Source organism: Hydra vulgaris, chromosome 12, assembly GCF_038396675.1.
Source record: "Hydra vulgaris chromosome 12, alternate assembly HydraT2T_AEP".
Classification (NCBI taxonomy): domain Eukaryota; kingdom Metazoa; phylum Cnidaria; class Hydrozoa; order Anthoathecata; family Hydridae; genus Hydra; species Hydra vulgaris.
Window position 1 is genome coordinate 24,729,814 of NC_088931.1, and position 20,187 is coordinate 24,750,000.

At 26.7% G+C, this 20,187-nt stretch overlaps 1 protein-coding gene across 1 annotated transcript in view; it reads left to right on the forward strand.

Moving 5' to 3' along the window:
* The first annotated feature begins 704 nt into the window (after positions 1-704).
* Positions 705-20,187, forward strand: part of LOC100201219 (MSL complex subunit 3) — a 33,804-nt gene continuing 14,321 nt past the window's right edge. The window contains exons 1-7 of the mRNA XM_065812660.1: positions 705-1,044; positions 5,264-5,346; positions 7,882-7,971; positions 12,761-12,833; positions 12,969-13,067; positions 13,273-13,373; positions 13,502-14,157. Coding sequence (XP_065668732.1) covers positions 934-1,044; positions 5,264-5,346; positions 7,882-7,971; positions 12,761-12,833; positions 12,969-13,067; positions 13,273-13,373; positions 13,502-14,157 — 1,213 coding nt within the window. The 5' untranslated portion in view covers positions 705-933. The remainder of the gene's footprint in view (positions 1,045-5,263; positions 5,347-7,881; positions 7,972-12,760; positions 12,834-12,968; positions 13,068-13,272; positions 13,374-13,501; positions 14,158-20,187) is intronic.

Here is a 20,187-nt window from a genome sequence, read left to right on the forward strand (position 1 = left end):
ATGAGTATTAAATATGGATTATATGGGGTACTTCCTTAAATAACTATTAAATATGGATTTGAAATATACTTTATATTACAGATGCATTTATGATTGTTTTACCTCTGTAGACTACTGTGTTGCTGTATTACTATATTTACTTGCTACATAACATCATCATATATAATTAGTATATTTTTTAACTATAAATTTATTCATAATTTAATAATATATTAAATCTATGAAACAAAAATTTTTTTGTGAATTTGATTTTAATTTGTTTTTTCTTGCTTATTGTTTGTTTGTTGAATATGATTAAAGTTTCTGGTATATTATAAAAAGTTAGTGTTTGTTTTATTGTTTTATTTTTTTTAATTACCAATGGATGTGAAGTCATCTCTGTTGTCATGGATGTGAATCTCTGTTGTAATGGATGTGAAGTCATCTCTGTTCAAGTTGTTTACTTTTAATATTGTAAAATAAATCATTAATACTTAAGTTAGTATGACTCTTAAGATTTATATAAATGTTTTAAAATACAATTCAATACGTTGATTAAAGTTTACATTATTTAAAGCTTTGTTGTATTATGTTGTATTGAACAACATTTTTTTATGTAATATGGTCATAAGTCATTGGTGTGCGTGTTTTTGTTTTGTTTTTATTTTTAATATTGTAAATATTTTTAGTCCAGGTTGTTGACATTCATTTAAAAAGTATCTTGCAGCATAAATTATAAATATATAACATTAGTTGTATTGATAATTTTACAATATTGACTTGTGATTTTTCTGGTTAAATAATCTGCATCACTTATAGATATTTAAACTTAAAAAAACACCACAGAAATTAATCAAAGATGCGTGTATCACTGTTTATCAATAAAGTTTCCATAGTAACAAAAGTTTATATATATTCAATATAGTTGATAAAACTTTTTCTAAAATAGTGCTAATGGCAGAGCTAAATAAAATCGAAAAGGATAAAGATTCATTTACTGTTAATGATTTAGTATTGTGTTATGAGCCAGATCCTCATAAAGCAAGAGTTTTATATGAAGCCAAGGTAAATTGTTTTTGTTTCTTGTTTTAAAAAAAGTTATTGAATGAAACTTCAACAAGTGTTTAGGAAAGGTTTGTAGAAACTAAAGGTAAAATAATGATAAATTTATTTTTTAATTTTTACTCAACTATTTTAAATGTATTTTAAATTACATTTATAAAATGTATATAGATCCATAGTTTTTAAAATTTTTTTTTGAACCAAAGTGTAAATGGTGAAAAATTTGGTATCAAAAATTTATAAAGATTTATAAAAAAAAAAAGTTGAAGTGTCTATTAAAATCAAAAACTTTAAAATTCAAAATGTATCAAAAACAATTTATTATCATAAGTAATTCAAAAAAAAAGGCAGTTTTGATCCAAACTTGAAGAACTAATTATTAAAAAATATTTATTTAAAACAATAGTAAAATTCAGTATATTTTTTTTTACTTAAGCTGAGATTTAATTTTTGTTCATAGCAGATTTTAGTCACCATCATCTTCAATAGTTTTTCATAAGATTTCAAATTTATCTTGGCACATTTTATAATTTAAAGTAATTATTTGTAATTGACCAATATGCTTAATTGGCCACTTCAGCTCTGAGAAACTTCACTAAGTGTATCAATTAAGATAATTGCATTAGTTTATGCTAAAATGGTATTTGTCAAAAAATAATATTTGATATTTGATAAAATTAATTATTTCATATGTATATATGATTAGAGATGTGTCAGAACCAGTTTTTGCTGAGTCCTTGATCCTGGGTACTGGGAAGAAAATACTGAAAATGAGTCCAAGTACACCATTATAAAAAGTTGGAATAAAAGCTTGTGAACTCTAAAGCGTTGTATTGTTTTCACAAAATAACGCTGATTAATTTGCATTAATTAAATTTGCCTAAATTTATTTTAAATATTTACACGCGAGGTCACAAATTCAAATTACACAAACTAAAATGTAAACTTGTCCGTAAATCCAAAAATATCAAGAACTTTAAAATTAAAATTAGCTCTATCAACTTCAAAAAATTCTCTTCTTAAAAAGTTTGCTCACATAATAAAAGGCAAATATCCATAAAAATCAGTTTCCTTCTTGCAATAAATTCTAGTTATTTTGCAAAATATATATTTTTAAATATTTTAAGTGAGACACATCAATTTTGAGTAAAAAGGGCTTTGTGATTATTGACTCTATAACACTCTTAGACTTATATCAAGAAGTTTATTGGTTGAAATTGAAACTAAGAGTAATCCTGGTGATAATGTTTTGACACAATTTAAAGTACCACTTAAATAAATAGTTACAGCACTTTAGGCTAATGATGATTAAAAGTTTCTTTTAAGATACCTGGTGCTGGGTACTGCAACAAAATGGCTGATTCCGGGTACCAGGGAAAACAGCCAAATTACTGGGTCTGAACTGGGTACCTGGCATGTCACTATATATGACATGTCTTGTGTAAAATAACTAATTTTATTTTAATACTATGTTGATATATAATTTAGTGTTAAAATTAGGATGTGAAGTCCTATCGATTTTTAGGGGCTCAGAAACTCCTTGGACTCCGGGCTCTGAGTTTTTTTTTTTTTTTATTGAACTAATTAACCAGAGTTTTTAGAGGTGAAATTGTCCCTGAAACCCTGAGTAAACTACATGAAGTTTCAATTATGATGTAAAATATTATAATTTGTTATTGATTTCATTTCTTTGCTCAAAAAATAACTTTCTTTTAGGAAAAATTTCTTTTAGGTTGAAGATATTTCTACTAATATACTTTGGATATCCTATCATAAGCAAGGTTTTTGAGTCTTTAATTAACAAACACAAATTTCTCATCTTGAATCTAATAACTTACTTTCTGACCATTAATATGGATTTCGATCTTCTTGTTCTACAGCTGATTTGCTAATAGTAACAACTGATAAGTTTTATCGTGCATTAGATAAAGGTGGAGAGGTAAAGGCCATCGCTCTTGACATTTCAAAAGCTTTTGATAAAGTTTGGCATGCTGGTCTACTCCATAAGCTTTCTTCTTATGGTGTATCCGGCAACATCTTTAAGATTATTGAATCCTTCCTTTCCAATTGTAGTATAAAAGTTTTCCTCGATGGACAGCACTCTACTTCTTATTCTGTAACTTCAGGGGTTCCTCAAGGTTCTATCCTTGGCCCTATACTCTTTTTAATTTACATTAACGATCTTCCAGATATTCTCACCTCTAAGGTGGCATTGTTTGCTGATGATACTACCCTTTATTTTTGTCCTGATAAGAAACCAACACCCTCTGATTGCTTGGAGGGGGCATTTGAGCTTGAAAAGGATCTCACTTCTGCTACAGCATGGGGCTCACAGTGGCTGGTGAATTTTAATTCAGATAAAACTCAATTTTTTTCAGCCAATCGTCATTGCAATAATTTAGATCTTCCTATATTTATAAACGGTGATGTACTCAATGAGTCATCTACTCTTCATCTTCTAGGATTAACTCTTACTTCCAATCTTTCTTGGAAACCATATATCAAATCAGTTGCAAAATTAGCATCTGCTAAGGTTGCATCTCTTTATCGAGCTAGTCACTTTCTTATTTCGGATTCTATTCTCTATCTCTATAAATCTCAAATCTGGCCTTGTATGGAATATTGTTGCCATATCTGGGGCGGTTCTTCCAATGATGCCCTTTCTCTTTTAGACAAGGTGCAAAAACGCATTGTAAACATAGTTGGACCTGCTCTTGCAGCCAACCTCCAACCATTGTCACATCGTCGTAATGTTGCTTCTCTTTCTCTTTTCTACAAATACTATAATGGGCACTGCTCTAAAGAGCTTGCGTCTCTTGTGCCATCTACTAAAATGTATTCTCGTGTTACTCGTCAATCAATTAAGTGTCATCCTTTTTCTGTGAATGTTCCTAAGTGCTCCAAAAACGCTTATTTATCTAGTTTTTTCCTCGAACATCAGCTCTTTGGAATTCGCTTCCTTCATCATGCTTTCCTGATTCATATAATTTGCAATCCTTTAAGTCATCCGTCAATCGTTATCTTGCTCTATAATCTTCATCTTTTTTCTTTCAGTAACTTCCAACTTTAATTAGTGGCTGCCTGCAGCCTTGTTGGAAGCAAAGATTTAAAAAAAAAAAAAAAAAAAAAACAGATTTATTAATTGCAAGTTTACACGCAATGGCAGTGCAATGTTAGAGCACTTGCCTTGTAAGCAATAAGTACCAAGTTCAATTACCTGCTTAATTTGTCTCTCTGCAAATCAGCCTTCTCTGATTTTACACCCTTTCCAAAATTACTTAATTAATTAAATAATTATTTAAATAAATAAATCTTATAGTTAGTTGAACCCACAAAAAATAGTTTTTAAAGTTGTTATTATAATTACTTATAAATTAAACGCATATTTAAACCAAAATGCCTTAAGGTCTTTTTTAAAATATAAATGATAAATTATAACAACTTAAAAAACTTTTTTGTTTTATTATAATTTATCATTTATATTAAATAATGATATTTTATTAAATTTATAATAAATATTTAATATTACAAGTTTTATTTTAAAGACGTGCTCAGACATAACTACTATATTCTGAAAACTATCTAGAAGCGGATCACGGTTGTGGAACTTACTTCTTAAAAATGATTTTAAAATGTTTAACTCGATGCAACATTTTAAATGCATAAAAAAAAATTTCAATATGGCAATGTATGCCATAAATACCCCGCACATTTTTGAATAATTTATAAACCCAAAGGGCTTGTCATAATCTACATAATTCAATACAATTATATTTTTACTGGTTTAAAGGCTAAAGAATTTTAAATTATTAAACTTATATAAGTTAATAACAGGAAATGCTTATATGCTGATATAAAATTTTAAAAATCTGGGATTCCCAAAGTACTAACAATTTTTATGATGGGTGGGACTCTGGACTCTAACTTTGCATCCCTGGTTGAAATGAAACTAAAAAGAATTGAAGTGAAAAGTTTTTGTACTGTAATACATGTAATAATTAGTATAGACGTATCGTGTTGTATAAATATTTTACTTGTTTAGCAAATGTTGCTCCATAACTGAACATATTTATATTATATTTCATAACTGTACATATTTATATTATAGCCTTATTTTGTTTTTTAAATCAGTTTTTTAATTATTATTTTTAATTCTAGTTATTGTTCTTAAAATTTGTAATTTTAAAAAAAATTTCAAAGTGTATTTATATTGTTAATATAGATTATTGACATTGATCAAACAAAAGATGACCAAGGAAAACTTGTTTCAGAGTTTTATGTTCATTTTCAGGGATGGAATAAAAGGTTTCTTTTATTAGAAATTTTTTAATTGTATTTTAGCTCTAATTGATAAAAAAAATCATTCTTTAAAAATAAATAAGAAAATATATATCTGTAATATTATATTCAAAACATTTAGCATAAGTTGGTTTTTAAATACTATGAACTTAAAAGTGTCATAGTTTTGATTGTAGTATCTTTATTTTTTATCGTAATAATAATTTTTTTTTCTTTTTTTTCTCTGCTTTTAGGCGTTGCAAAGATATCAAGTTTAAAAAAAAATGTTTTTTAAAAAAATTTTACTTAATCTGAAATGAGTTGGCAGAATGAGCAAAGATTTAATAACATTAAATAATTTTTTTTTTTCTTTTATGTATTGAAAAAACAATTAGCATAAACATGTTTATTTATTGAAAAATTTACAGAAAAAATTTTCTTTTAATGATTCAATATTAGATGTTTTCTTGGATTTAATCTCATGTTCTCTGATTAGTTCATAAAATCCGATGTCTCTCTGATTTGATCAGAATATACTTGATTTGAGATTTTATTTAAACAATGTTGTCTGTTTAACTGTTTAATTGCGTCATGGGAGCCTGTGAGCTAGAGTTGTTAGTCATTGAGTTGGTTTGATAAATTTCTTAGTTTAATAACCAGGCTTAATTATAGCTTATAAACTAAAGTAAGGTTTTTTAAATCAAAATAAAAAAAAATATTTAGATTTTTATTATTAGTGCTGGTAACCTTGTAACTCTTTTTCTAATTTTTATATATATATATATATATATATATATATATATATATATATATATATATATATATATATATATATATATATCAGGCCTTGTTAAGAAGCGTTACGCAGCTCGCATTTTGCAAAAGGCGATTTGCCTACAAGTTCAGCAGTTTTGCGCTACGCAAAAACTTATCTATAAAAATCTTTTAGAATATTTATATTATCTTTTGATTATCCTTAACGTGATGTTTATTCAGAAGAAATAAAGTCGTAAGTAAAAGCATTTAATCGCAATTGTAAACTAATAGATTTTTTTGTTATTAAAAATTAGTTAAAAAAATAAAGTGTTTTAAGTTTTATCTTAAGGAATTAAATATATAAATTCCTTTTAAATATAAAAATTATTTTTAGTCATAATAGTTTAAAAAAGGCACGATTTATTTTGATGTAAATATTTTATTAATAAGATATTTTGTTTATTGTTAATTCAATAACGTAAAGTTTTAATGACGTTCATTTAATTTATGAAAATAAATTATGATCACGAATATGTTATCGGTAACTGATAAATAACAAAAAAAAACTATTGTTTAAAAACATTATTAAAAAGAGTTCACAAATTAAATAAGAACAAATTTATTAACAGTTAATAAAATAACCAAAAACCAAATGGAAAATCATAAGCAAATAAACAAATAGTCACAAAGCGTCTAATAAGCAAATAAACAAATAGTCACAAAGCGTCTAATAAGCAAATAAACAAATAGTCATAAGCGTCACTAGCGTCTACAAAGACGCTAGTGACGCAATATAACTTCTAACGATGCAAAATATATTTGCTGAGTTGAGTTACTTAAAAATGCGTTACGCGTTTTCGCTACGCAGCGAAATCTCGTAACAAGGCCTGATATATATATATATATATATATATATATATATATATATATATATATATATATATATATACAACCCGTAGATGTTGTCCGAAAATTTTTCCATATTTTGTTGACAAAAAGTAAAAATTAAAATGCAAGACCGGAATTATTTTTTTTTATTAATTGAGAGACTGCCTGCCCCAACCAAACCCTCAGTCGATGTAGCAACACTCCCTTGCGGGTCAGGCTAAAAGATAGTAGATGTAGCAGCACTCCCTTGCAGGTCAGGCTATTTGTCAGTCGATGTAGCAGCACTCCCTTGCGAGTCAGGCTATTTGTCAGTCGATGTAGCAGCACTCCCTTGCGAGTCAGGCTATAAGATAGTCGATGTAGCAACACTTCGCGCATGATTTACAGTAAAAAAAAATAAAAATAAAAACATTTTATTAAAAAAATTTAAAATAAAAACATTTTATTAAAAAAAATAAAAATAAAAACATTGTTTATATTGTTGAAAACATTCAGAATGTTTTTAAAACATTCTGGTCAATTAAATTTGCGTTTTTGTGGTTTTTTTAAAAAACGATTTATTTGTAATTAAATTAATGGTTTTTACTTTCGTCCAACACGCAAATGTTGGACGAAAGTAATTAAAAGTGACGTATGTGTTGACGTAAGAATCACTTTTTTCCTTCCGCTCTTCCCAAAGACAACAAACTATAGATCTATATATCTATCTATCTATATATATATATATATATATATATATATATATATATATATATATATATATATATATATATATATATATATATATATATATATTGCAACTTTTTTTTTAATGAGTTGAGTTTAATTAAATTGAATTTTTAAAGTTTAAATTTTTTTTAAATTGTTTGTGTGATAATGTCAATTATATGTATGATGATGTATTCATAATGCCAATAGTTGGGACAGATGGGTTCTAGAGGATCAAATTTTGACAATCAATGAGAACAGTCGTGAGTTACAAAGTCAGCTCTTCAAGAAAGCAGTGCAGTTAGTTTGTTTTTAAGTATAATCTTTTAATATATTTTATTCAAACTAATATCAAATATGTTTTCAATTTTTTCAAAATATTTTACAAGTTATTATATTATTTTATAATTTTATGCTGCAGCTGTTGGATACACCAGCATGTGTGAATTCCACACTTTGACAGCTTTTTTATGTTTTAATTAAAGTTTTCTTTAATACATTTTAATTTGTTCAGATCATTGTTTTTGAATTTGTGATCTCTGGTATTTAAGTTTTTAAACAACGATAAGCTCAACTTTAATCGTTCCTTTAAATATTTTAAACACTTGTATCATATCTCCTCTTAGTCTGCTCTTCTTCAGAGTTGTTAAATTAGATTAAGGAAAACAGTTTTCATATGTAAAGTTTTTTAGATTAGGAGGTATTTTAGTTTGTTTTTGTTCGTCTTTGCTCTTTTTCTAGAATATTTATATTTCATTTAATATTTGAAGACCAAACTGGTGCAGCAAATTCAATATGCGGTTGCATAAATACTTCATATAGTAGCTTAAAAATGTATTTGTTGTGATGTGCAAAAGTTTTTTTTTATTTAACCCAAAATTAAATTTGCTTTTGATGAGGATGTTATCTGTTGTTTCTACATTGAACATTCTCTACTTTTTTTGAATTTTAAACTGTTGATAAGATTTTTTTATCATCAGCATAAACTTTTATTATATTCTGAAGGGAGTCAGGCAAATCATTAATAAATATCAAAATTAATAATGGTCCAAGCACAGAATCTTGAGGTTCACCACTCAAAACTTTTTTCCATGTAGAAACAACATCACCTATTTTGACTCTTTGTTGTCTATTACTTATAAACCCTTTAATCCACTCTAAAAGTTTTTCACATACATCATTCGCCTTAATTTTTAAAGTTAATTGTCTATCAGGTACAGTGTCAAATGCTTTAGCAAAATCTATTTAAAATATTCAGCTGTTTGATCATAAAGTAATATGATTATTCATACACACACATACACACACACATGCACACACACTTGCACTCACACACATACACATTATTCAAATATATAATTAAAATGTTTTACTACTTGTTTTACTTTACCTGATGATCAAATTTTTGATCGTTACCAAACAGAACATGGTATTAAGCTGCTTCATTCATTTGACCAGATTTTCAAATTTGGGTATTAAGTTTGTTAGGTTAATTTACTCCTGGAACAACGAACAAAGTTTATTGATTGATTTTATTTACTGAATACTGTGTCGTTGATATTATGCTGCTTCCTTCATTTGACCAGATTTTCAAATTTGGGTACTAAGTTTGTTAGGTTTGTTTTAATTTACTAGTTAATTTATTTAAAAAAGAGTAAAAATATAAATAATAAAAGTAGTTTAAATTTTATATTTAATTTCTAATTTATATTAAATATCTAATTTATATTAAATATCTAATTTGTATTAAATAATAAATAATAAATACTTTAATAAAAATGTTGTAACTATTTTTGTTTTACATTTTTTTTGTTTGTTTTTTTTTTCTATATTTTTAAACCCATTTAAAAAAATACATTTTTGTATGTTTTTTATTCATTATTTTCTAGCCAAATTAAATAATATATTTAATTTTGTTTTGTAATACCATATTAAATAGAAAACAAGTTCTCCTAGTAGCCTACAGTTAAAACTTACATTGTTTACTCAATCAGAGTGGTTTTGGTAGTTTGTTTTTTCTGAAGTTTTGTTTGACAGCCATTCATAGCTTTTCAATTTGGTTCATATTAGATAAATTACCTGTCCGCGAAAGAATGAAAATATTTTTGTTTTGTATTGAAATGTTATATTGAAATATACAATCTCTAATTAGAAAGTATTTTGAAATGTTGTGTTACAATATTTGATTCAGAAGATTTATGTATTTGTGTTGGATCATTTTGCCTTCTACAATATGAAGCTTCTCAACATCATTTACCTTCATCATGTACCACACCTTTATTAATAATCTTGACTAGGGGTTGCTTCGAGAATGCTTCTCAACAACAGCTTTTTTCTAAGTTACCAACAAAATCTGACTGGATGAGATGATGCCTAGGGGGCATCCATAAAGTAAGTACGCAGTAAAATCACTGATTTAGGACCCCTCCCCCTTTTAGGCACTTGTATACATTTTCAACGCTTTCCTGTCCTCCCCTCTACAGATCTATGCATTTTTTATAACAGTATCAACCCCTTTTTCTTAACCCATGAATTTTTTAAAACATTAAAAAAATATTTACTGAGTTCAACATTAATTTTTTAAATTCTTAAAATTGGATTCTTTTGTTAAAAAAAAAAGAAATCAAGTTTTAGGAGAGAAACCGTGTACTTACTTGCTGTCTTTAATACAGATTAAAGACAGCATTATACTCCTTTATGTGCAAGAACACATAAAAGAGTACAATGCACATAAAAGAGTATAATGCCCTGCACATCAAGGACTATACATATGTCAAAAATGAGATAAAATAAGAAGCAAATAAGCATTATGTGACTATGAGTCATGACGAATCAAAATGAGCTATGTGAGTATTATATGACTATGAATCAAAACTAGCTAACAACAAGCACCATCCAAAACAACTCTTTGCATATATTAACAATAAAAAAATGGATACTGAGCAATCAAATATCGAAACCTCAAATTCAAATCAAATGAGGAGAAATATAGTAACAATAGCAAACATTCTTAACAACCAGTTTCAATCAGTTTTTTAAAAAGAACCATTGATTCAGATAATAAAATCTTTTGTATTTTTAAACCAACGGCTTTAATTTTGAATATAACAATGGACATTGTTTTTTAAGCATGTGCCACATCTATGTCTGCTCCACTAACTTTGATTTTCCCACTTTCAATAAAATCTGATGAAGCTCTATCATCTTTGGCTCGCTTCTGTTTCATGGAAATTAATGGAAAAAATAGTTAGACATAATTAAGTCATAATTGATCATTTGGTAAATAATAAATTGCTTTCCAAAATTCAACAAGATTTTTCCAAAAAAAGACTTGCATCATAAATTTTTTTGAAGTAATGCACTTTTTGATAGCAAATTAAAGAAGAAACCAGGCGATTTAATTTTTCTTGACTTGGCAAAAGTATTCGATAAATTTTCATATTAGATATTATATTAGATTGCTGCAAAAGCTTGAAATATATAATGTAAATGGCAATCTTTTAAATTGGATCAAAGTCTTTTTGACAATCAGCAAGCAGCATACTTAGAGATTTATTTTCTGACTTAATTGACATAATTTTAGATATATTTGATGTAACCAGTGGTGTTCTGCAAGGCTCTGTTTTGTTGGGGCAGATGCTCTTTGTTATATTTGTTAATAACATGCTAATTCATGTCAAACTGCAAAATGTAGCAGAAGACACAAAGCTCATAAAAGTTGTCAAAACCGATGAAGACAGTGTAAGTTTATAATCCAATCTGATTGAGATTGTGAAATGGATTCAAACCTGGCTAATGAAGTTAAATGTTAACTCTAGAACAATAAAATTTGATTGGATGTTAACTCTAGAACAATAAAATTTGATTACTTTATGGGTGAAACCAAGAACGGTAGCGCAACCAACAGAGTAGTTTTAAAAGTCACAAATTTTTTTTTAACTCTCCTCCCCAAGGCAGAGAAGGCTTCTACAGTCGAGGAGGCTACTTTAGTTGTGATTACAACCCTCTCTCAACTCTATAACTTCGAAACACGAACTTTGATAAACAAGGCTGCTGCCAGGTAGAAACTGAAAAAGTTGACAAATTCCAAATGAGATCTTGGAATTCTAATCTCTGAGAATCTTAAATATGTTCATCAGTGCAACATAACAGCCAACAAAACAAATAACATGTTCTACATTCTTAAACATGCATTTGAATCAAGAGAGACACTGACATTTGAAATAAACTTTATTTTGCATTTATTAGACCACATCTGGAGTTTCCATACCAGCTTGGAAACTTTACCTTGTTGGTGACATAAAAAAACTGAAAAAGTATTACGAAGGGTCCTCAGTCTTTAAAAAATTAAGACTACAAAACTTGAAGCAAAATCATGAAATTAATTTAAATTGTTTAAATCATTTAAATTTAATTGACTGGCAGGTATGGCCTTGCAGCATAGCACCCAGAACTAAACATCAAACTCTATTTCATCACAAGGTTGTCAAGAACTGTGAAGTCAGACATAAATATTTCAACAACCGTGTAGTCAATGAATGAAATATTTTACCAGATAATATTTTTGAGGCAACATCAGTTGACAAATTTAAACAACTACAGTTTGTTTTACTAGAGCTGCACAAAAGTGGCTGACATACAAGTTTAAAAATGGCTGACATATAAGTTGGGTATAGATGCAAATACTCAGCTGATTATGGGTTTAACAAGGCTGTGGCTTTGCATATCTAAATTAACTAACTTAATGATAAACCATTTGTTTTATTTAATAGTTTAGTAAATTTTTAATGCCTCTATTGTCTAGTTAATAAAAAATTGTCTTATATATTATTTATTATCATGTATGTGCGTGTGTGCTCACATGCTGACACACACACATACATGCACGCACACACATACATGCACGCACGCACATACACACACTCACACACACACACACACGCACTCACACATGCACACTATATTAATTTATTTTTTCAAAAAATGATATTAAAATCAAGAATAAATTTAGCTTTTTAAAAGTTTTGAACTTTTTAATTTTAAAAATCAAGAAAAAATTTAAAATATAGACTAAATTTTCAATTTCAAGGCTTAGAAAACGCAAACCTAAGAAAAGTGAAGATGATAAAAGCAGTGAAGACGAAGAAAAAGTGAAAAAAGAAGTGATTAATTTTTTAATACATGCATAATTTTTGCATAAATTTTGAATTGAGAGAGAAAATTTTTAGTCAATTAATTAATGTTAGTTACTTTGATAATTGTTTGTCATATTGATTTGTCATCAATGATATTGCTAGGAAAAATTGTTTGATATTCCGCTTGTATCGCTTGATATTCCAAAAGTTCTTGCAACTCACCTAGAAGATGATTGTTATCGTATTCAACGGAAAAAAAAGGTTTCTTTATTTTTATTATAGTAAAACTTTACTTTAAACTTTTAAACTGATTCTTTTTGTATTTATAATTGTTTTGTAGTTCTTATAGTTATAATTGTAAAGTAAAAACTTTAGCTTAGAGCTTTCAACTTCTTTTATTATATTTATAATTTTTGCACTTGTGATTTGTTCTTTTGCTTGTCTCAACTACAAACTGTGTTTGTAGCTTGTGATTTTGCCTCGAAAGCCCTGTGTTACACAGATATTAAATGATTATTTAAAACAATGTATGGAGAATCCAAAAACATATGATGGAAGATATTTAAGGTAAATCTTTTTTATTATTTTTTAGAAGTTTTGTTTAATAAAGTTTTATTATTTAAAAACTTTTCATTTGTTAATTTTAAATCAACTTTTTCTCCCTGCTGCAGTTGATGATTTTTTTTTAAATTTAGTTTAAAAATTATAGGCGAAGTTATGGAGGGATTGAATACGTATTTTAATTTCTTTTTATCTACTCTTTTACTCTACAATTTTGAACGAGAACAATATTTAACATACTTTCCATACCAAGATAATTTTGATGAGAAAATGTCCCAAAAAGATGGCTTGAATACCAGTCTTCTTACAAACACTTTAGAATCCAATGAAATAAATGAATCCAATGAAATGGATAAACCTTCAACTTCAAGCAGCTCAAAAGTTTTAGATGAAGTGATATCTACAAGAAAAGAAGTACAAACTAAAGTCTCAAAGAAGAGAAAAGAAGAAAGAAGGAAGAGTTCTCGTGAAAAAAAACCTATAAATATTCTGCAGTCTGGTGTTTCAAAAAATCAACCTCAAACAAGTGAAGGAAAAAACATAGAAACTACTAGATCTGAAAAAGAGAAAAAATCAAAGTACACAAACTATACTTCAATTTCATTAAATAGGTCTCGTAGAAAGATAAATTTGTATACAGCTTCTGTAAAGGATACTGATAACCAATGCACTATAGAAAACTCAAAGACAATGCACAGAGCTAAATTATCTGGTTGTGGAGATGATGTTTCATCAATTGACATCATAAAAGGAAATCAATGCAATGATATCAATATACCTACAAAAACAGGTTTTTGTTTTGTATTTATAATGTATTTCAATTTTTTTGGGGATGGGACGACAATCTTTTTTTTTATTATTCTTTTTCCGAAAAAGCTGTATGGAATAAAGAAACCAAAATAGCTCAACAAGTGTATATCTATATACACTATGTGTGCATATATATATATATATATATATACATATATATATATATATATATATATATATATATATATATATATATATATATATATATATATATATATATATATATATATATATATATATATATATAGCTGTTACCCATATATATATAGCAGATACCCAGGCTCAGAATTAATAAGGCCACACATTGACTAAAAATTTTTTTAAAAAACTTTGTTAAAATAGATTGATCAAGCATCAATGATTTTGTTTGTTAAGCTCCTTATATTAAAATTAAAGTTACTTGGTTACCCTAATAGCCCACTATTCACTAGATTTCAGTAGTTCATATATCATTAGCAAAAGTTATAGGGGGGTTCTGAGATTATTTAAAGTCATGGCAAAAAAAGTTATCATAAGAGCTGCTTTGTTCCTAAAAAGCATACAATATATATATATATATATATATATATATATATATATATATATATATATATATATATATATATATATATATATACAGCCTTCGGAATTAGGGTTGGCATGTAACTAATCCATATATATATAAAATCCATACATTAATAAACAAATTAAGAACTTAATTTAAAAAAACTTAGTTTATGGTGCAGAGTGCGTGAAAAAGGAAAAATCAAACACATTCAAAAGTACTAGAATTTGAAACTAGTGACAACACTGTTGCAAGTGGGGCTCACTGGGTACCCAGGCCCAGAATGAGAGAGAACTTAAAAAATTTTAAAAAACTTTATAAAAATAAATCAATTTAGCATCAATAATTTTGTTTGTTAAGCTCCTTATATTAAAATCAAAGTTACTTGGTTAACGCATTGTATATGTAAAATTGAAAATTGTAATTGAAAAAATTTGAATAAGTTTTATTTTACATAAGTTGTATTAACATAATAACTTTTTATTAACATAGTTAAGTATTACTATCTATTGACAGTTATAATTATTGAATTTATTATATTAAAGGCAAAATATGGTGTGATAAAATGGTTTAATAATATTTTTGACAAAGAATATATTTTACTTTTATCCAGTTTGACATTAATGAGTTTTATCCATCAATCTCTTAAACTATTTCATGAGTATTCACTTCAAGCAGTATACAGAAATATTTACTTCACTTCAAGCAGTATACAGAAATATTTACTTCACTTTAAGTAGTATAGAGAAATATCAAATAAAACACTCTAAATTATAAATCACTTTAGAAAATTTTTGCTTATTCACAATAACATGTGGGTTAAGAAACGTGGTGATCCAAACTTTCATGTCACTGTGGGTAATTTTGATAGGGCCAAGTTGTGTGAACTTGTTGGTCTTTATATCCTGCATACTTTGCGCAGCATATATGAATTGCAATACAATAAATTATATAGAGATGGTTCTGTTTTCATGAAGTTTAGTAGACAAGAATTTGAAAAAAGAAAGAAAAATCTTGTCAACCTTTTTAAGGGTAAATTCAATCTAGAATTGATGGTAAAACAGACTTAATGATTGTAAATTTTTTAGATGTTGCATTTTATTTATTGGAATGTTTCTTATGACAAATCAGAAACAAGGTTATCAAATCTATATCAACTAAGTTATCTAACCATATTAGCAATATTTCATCCAACTAAGACATTTTTAAAAAAGCTGTACCTTTTTATAATAATAACTGGGTGTCTGGTAGTTATAAAGAAAAAATCTATTATAAACCAAATTATGATTGGGCATCTAATAGTTATAAATAGGGAGCAGCAATGTATCATTTAACATCATTAAATACGTTGATGCATCGTGTTCAATGCATTGAAACATGCATCGTTAAACAATGCATTGAATAACCATCATTGTTAAACAATGCATTGAAAGACTAGATTGTTAAACAATGCATCATAAGAATAAAAATAAAGTTTGGTTATTGTTATTTGCTGTTGTGCTACAATAATGAAAAAGAAAAATTGCAGAAAAAAAAATTGAAATTTTTTTTCTTCGTGAAATTGAATCAAATTATAAAATTAATGGCCCAGCACTGGAAGAGGATTCAAGTATCGAATTGTTATTAGACTCAAATATTGCATCAACAGTTGCAGCTTTAATTACATCATCAATTGCATCAACAATTGTAGCTTTAAATCTTTTTTTCACTCTGGCCTCCTTTGCTACTTGTATTTCAAAGCTGGTTTTGTGTTTTGTTCTAAAAACAAGGTGTATAGTGGGAGCACAACAGGGATAAAATTGTCTTTGGCCTTTTATCCCTATTGTGCTCCCACTATACACCTTGTAATCCTTTCCACATTCAATGCAGCTAGCTCTGTTTTCAGTGATCTTGGTGAAATAATCCCAAATTAAAGAAACTTTTGGCAGCTAGAATTAAAAAAAAGAAAAATTTAGCTACATTATACATTGTTTATCGTACATCTAACAATCTATCTATGAATCTATATGTCTATCAATCATTCAATTAATAAATTTATGTATGTAGTGGAGAGTTGCCATAATTGAAACAGCGCCTTAATTGGAACACTTGCATTTATTTTTGGAAAAAAAATGAATTATGGCTATATTTTTTTACATTTTTTTAGTGAAAGGCCTTATTTTCTATGTTGTGACACATTTTGATAGTTATTCCTCAAAAAATGCACATCCACCATTGATTTAAAGTTTTTTTGGTGATCTAATTTTGTGTTCCCACTATATTGATTGCGCTGGGTAAACTATACTGGTATAGGTTATACAGTTTTTTGTGTTTAATCAATAAATTAAGAGAACATAACAGTAGAAGCTTTTATACCATTTTTTGTTTATAGAATTTATGTTTTTCAGGGTAATATTAATCCTATTATAAGTTTTGAAGGAAGTGCTTAAATTTTCACTGTAAAGATAAAAATAATTTTTAATCAATTTTTGTTGATTTTACTGTGTTTTTTTAAAAAAAAACACAACCTGTTCAGATTAAGGAATCAAAGTGTTCCAATTTAGGGAACCAGTTGCCTTGATTGGAACAAAATGGTATCTTTGCAAAAACATTTATTTCCAATGAAATTCAATTAAGTTAAATTATGATTAAAAGTGTAGTAGGGTTGTCTGTTTGTATTAATCAAATCATAAATGTTTTCATATTTAAGCCATCTTTGGTTAATAAATATTTATTCCTTAAGTGTTCCAATTAAGGCACTCTCCCCTGTGTGTGTGTGTATATATATATATATATATATATATATATATATATATATATATATATATATATATATATATATATATATATATATATATATATATATATATATATATATATATGTATGTATGTAGGTATGTATGTATGTATGTATATATATATATATATATATATATATATATATATATAAATATATATATATATATATATATATATATACATACAAACAGTGGGTGGCCAAATAATTAGTGATACTTTACTTTTTTACTGATTTTGGAAATGAATAGTATCCATTTTAGAAAAACCAAAATGGTCTAAAATGGATACTATTTTTTTTATAACTCAAAAACTGTTTTTACAGTTACAAATTAAAGAGGTGTCTTTTTCAGATATTCAAAACAACTAAAAAATTTAATAAAAATTATGTTCAACTTAGTTTTTTCACAAGTTTAAAATCAATTTTGTTTGCGGCGCTTTTTTTAGTAAATTTTGAAACATATTTATAGCTTATTATTTTCTTGTAATAATAACATAATATAAATGTAAATTATCTTTTTTTCCTATTGTTTAAAATAATGTTTAAAAAATCTTTTATACAATTATCAGAGTGTATATATATATATATATAACCTAATACTTTTTGGAACGCAAGCAAACACATCTACGAGTATATACAATAAATGATTAACATGTTTACTATAAGGTAAAATTAGTTTTGGCTGCTACTTCTTGCAACTTTTAGCACTGTCAAGCTCTAAAACTGAATACATTTTGTACAATTCTCTCAATTTGAGGGGGTTTTAATATTTTATATTAATATAACTTAAAAATGCTGAAAGATTTGTTGATAAATTCTATTAATTTTGATGAAATAAGGATGATAGGAATATGTTATTTATAAATTTGACTAACTACCTGTAATAGCTCTACTGCATCCTCCCTCTTATGGAAATAACTAATGATAAGGTTGTCATTTAAGTTGAGGTAACTTTTGTTTTTCAATTTTTTCAGTTATTTTCGTGTTGTTTAAATTTTTTTAGCTTTATAATGAAGTATTTTGAAATGTACAAATGTATCAGGAATAATCAGTTCTCAATGTATGAAGAGTCTTACATACTATGTTGTCAAATTATGTCTGATTTGAATGACTTCATTGAACAAGAGAAAGTTGAGAAGATAAAGAAAAATTAGTAAGCTTTTTTAGATTGAGTGCAGATGAATGACTGTGAAATTTGAGCAAAAATGTAGTGAATGACTTGACAAAGGAGAAATTGATTTTGGAAGAGTGACTAAAGATATTCTTTCCACTTTTCAAAGTCTTGCTACACCATTGAACAACCCTATTGGTTGATTAATTGAACAATCCTATTGGTTGACTAATTGTATTAATTGAAAATTGAACAACCCTATTGGTTGACTGTAGAATTTGATGATAGAAAAGTTAGTACAATTACAGATAGTTGTACAACTAATCAAATATTATTTTCCACTAAAATTAAATAAATAATGATATGAGCAAAGACGAAGGTGAAATTGTTCATAACATTTAGAAACAAATAGTAAATCAACAATAATGATCCAGACTATGGCTTTAGTAGTACTTTTAGATTGTAACTTATCAAAGAATTCTTATCAATACATATTCCCAGCATATAATAATGTCAGAGCTGCAAAAGAACTATGCTATCCTAATAACATATTTGTTAGTGATTATTCAACTAATATTCCATTACAAGATCTGGTAAACCATACTTGTAAAAATTAGTAGAATTACAGAGACAAGTTATTTTGTTTTGTGAGTTTGATAAAGCTGGATTTGATGGCTCAACTAGTCAAAACATTTATTAAAAAAAATTACAGATAGCAGCTCTTCTAATTTATCAAATGAAAAGTCTTTCACTTTAGAGCTATTTTAAAATGTCTAATTCAAAACCACTGGGGATACAACATAGTATAACATGCAATCTATCAATTAGCATTTCATCAATTTCTACAATTTCACTAAATATGTCTTCATTTAAAAAAAGGTTTTTTTTTAAATGAAAACTGCAAAAAAAGATTATTTAGGTTTTTCCCCCAAATAATCTTTTTTTGCAGGTGTTTTTGACTGATTTTAAACTATTTTTGAGTTTTTTGTACCTCATAATTGCTAAATAATGTAAAATTATAAAAAATTATGAAAACTTTAATGTGCTACAGTTCAATACCAACAGACAGACTGTGCCAATTTTTTGTTAATTTTGTGTTAACAACCTATGGTAAAAATCGAAACTACGCATTAAAAGTTGATTTTAACACTTGCAGCTGCCTGTTAAAATATCACTTTTTTAAAATAATATGATACTTTGCATAGAATTCGCAGGCATAAAAAGTAGTAAAGCAGTTGAAATAAATTATAAAACTTTTTACTGTAGAGATTCTATATATAGGCAATCACCAAAACTATTTAAAGATCTATTTTCTATCTTATGGCATATGATTTATGTGTATACTTTTAATTTTTACCTAAATAAATATATATTTAAATAATAATCAGTTTTCCCAAAAATAGTATTAATAGTGTCTTAATTTAATTTACTTGATATGATTTGAAATATGTATTTGTTTAATTTTATGCATATAATATAATTATAATGATATAATTTACACATGGTTATAATTTGAGTATAAAATACTTCAATTGCTTCAAGAGTTTGTAGTAAAATCTAAATCGGCACAGTATTTTCT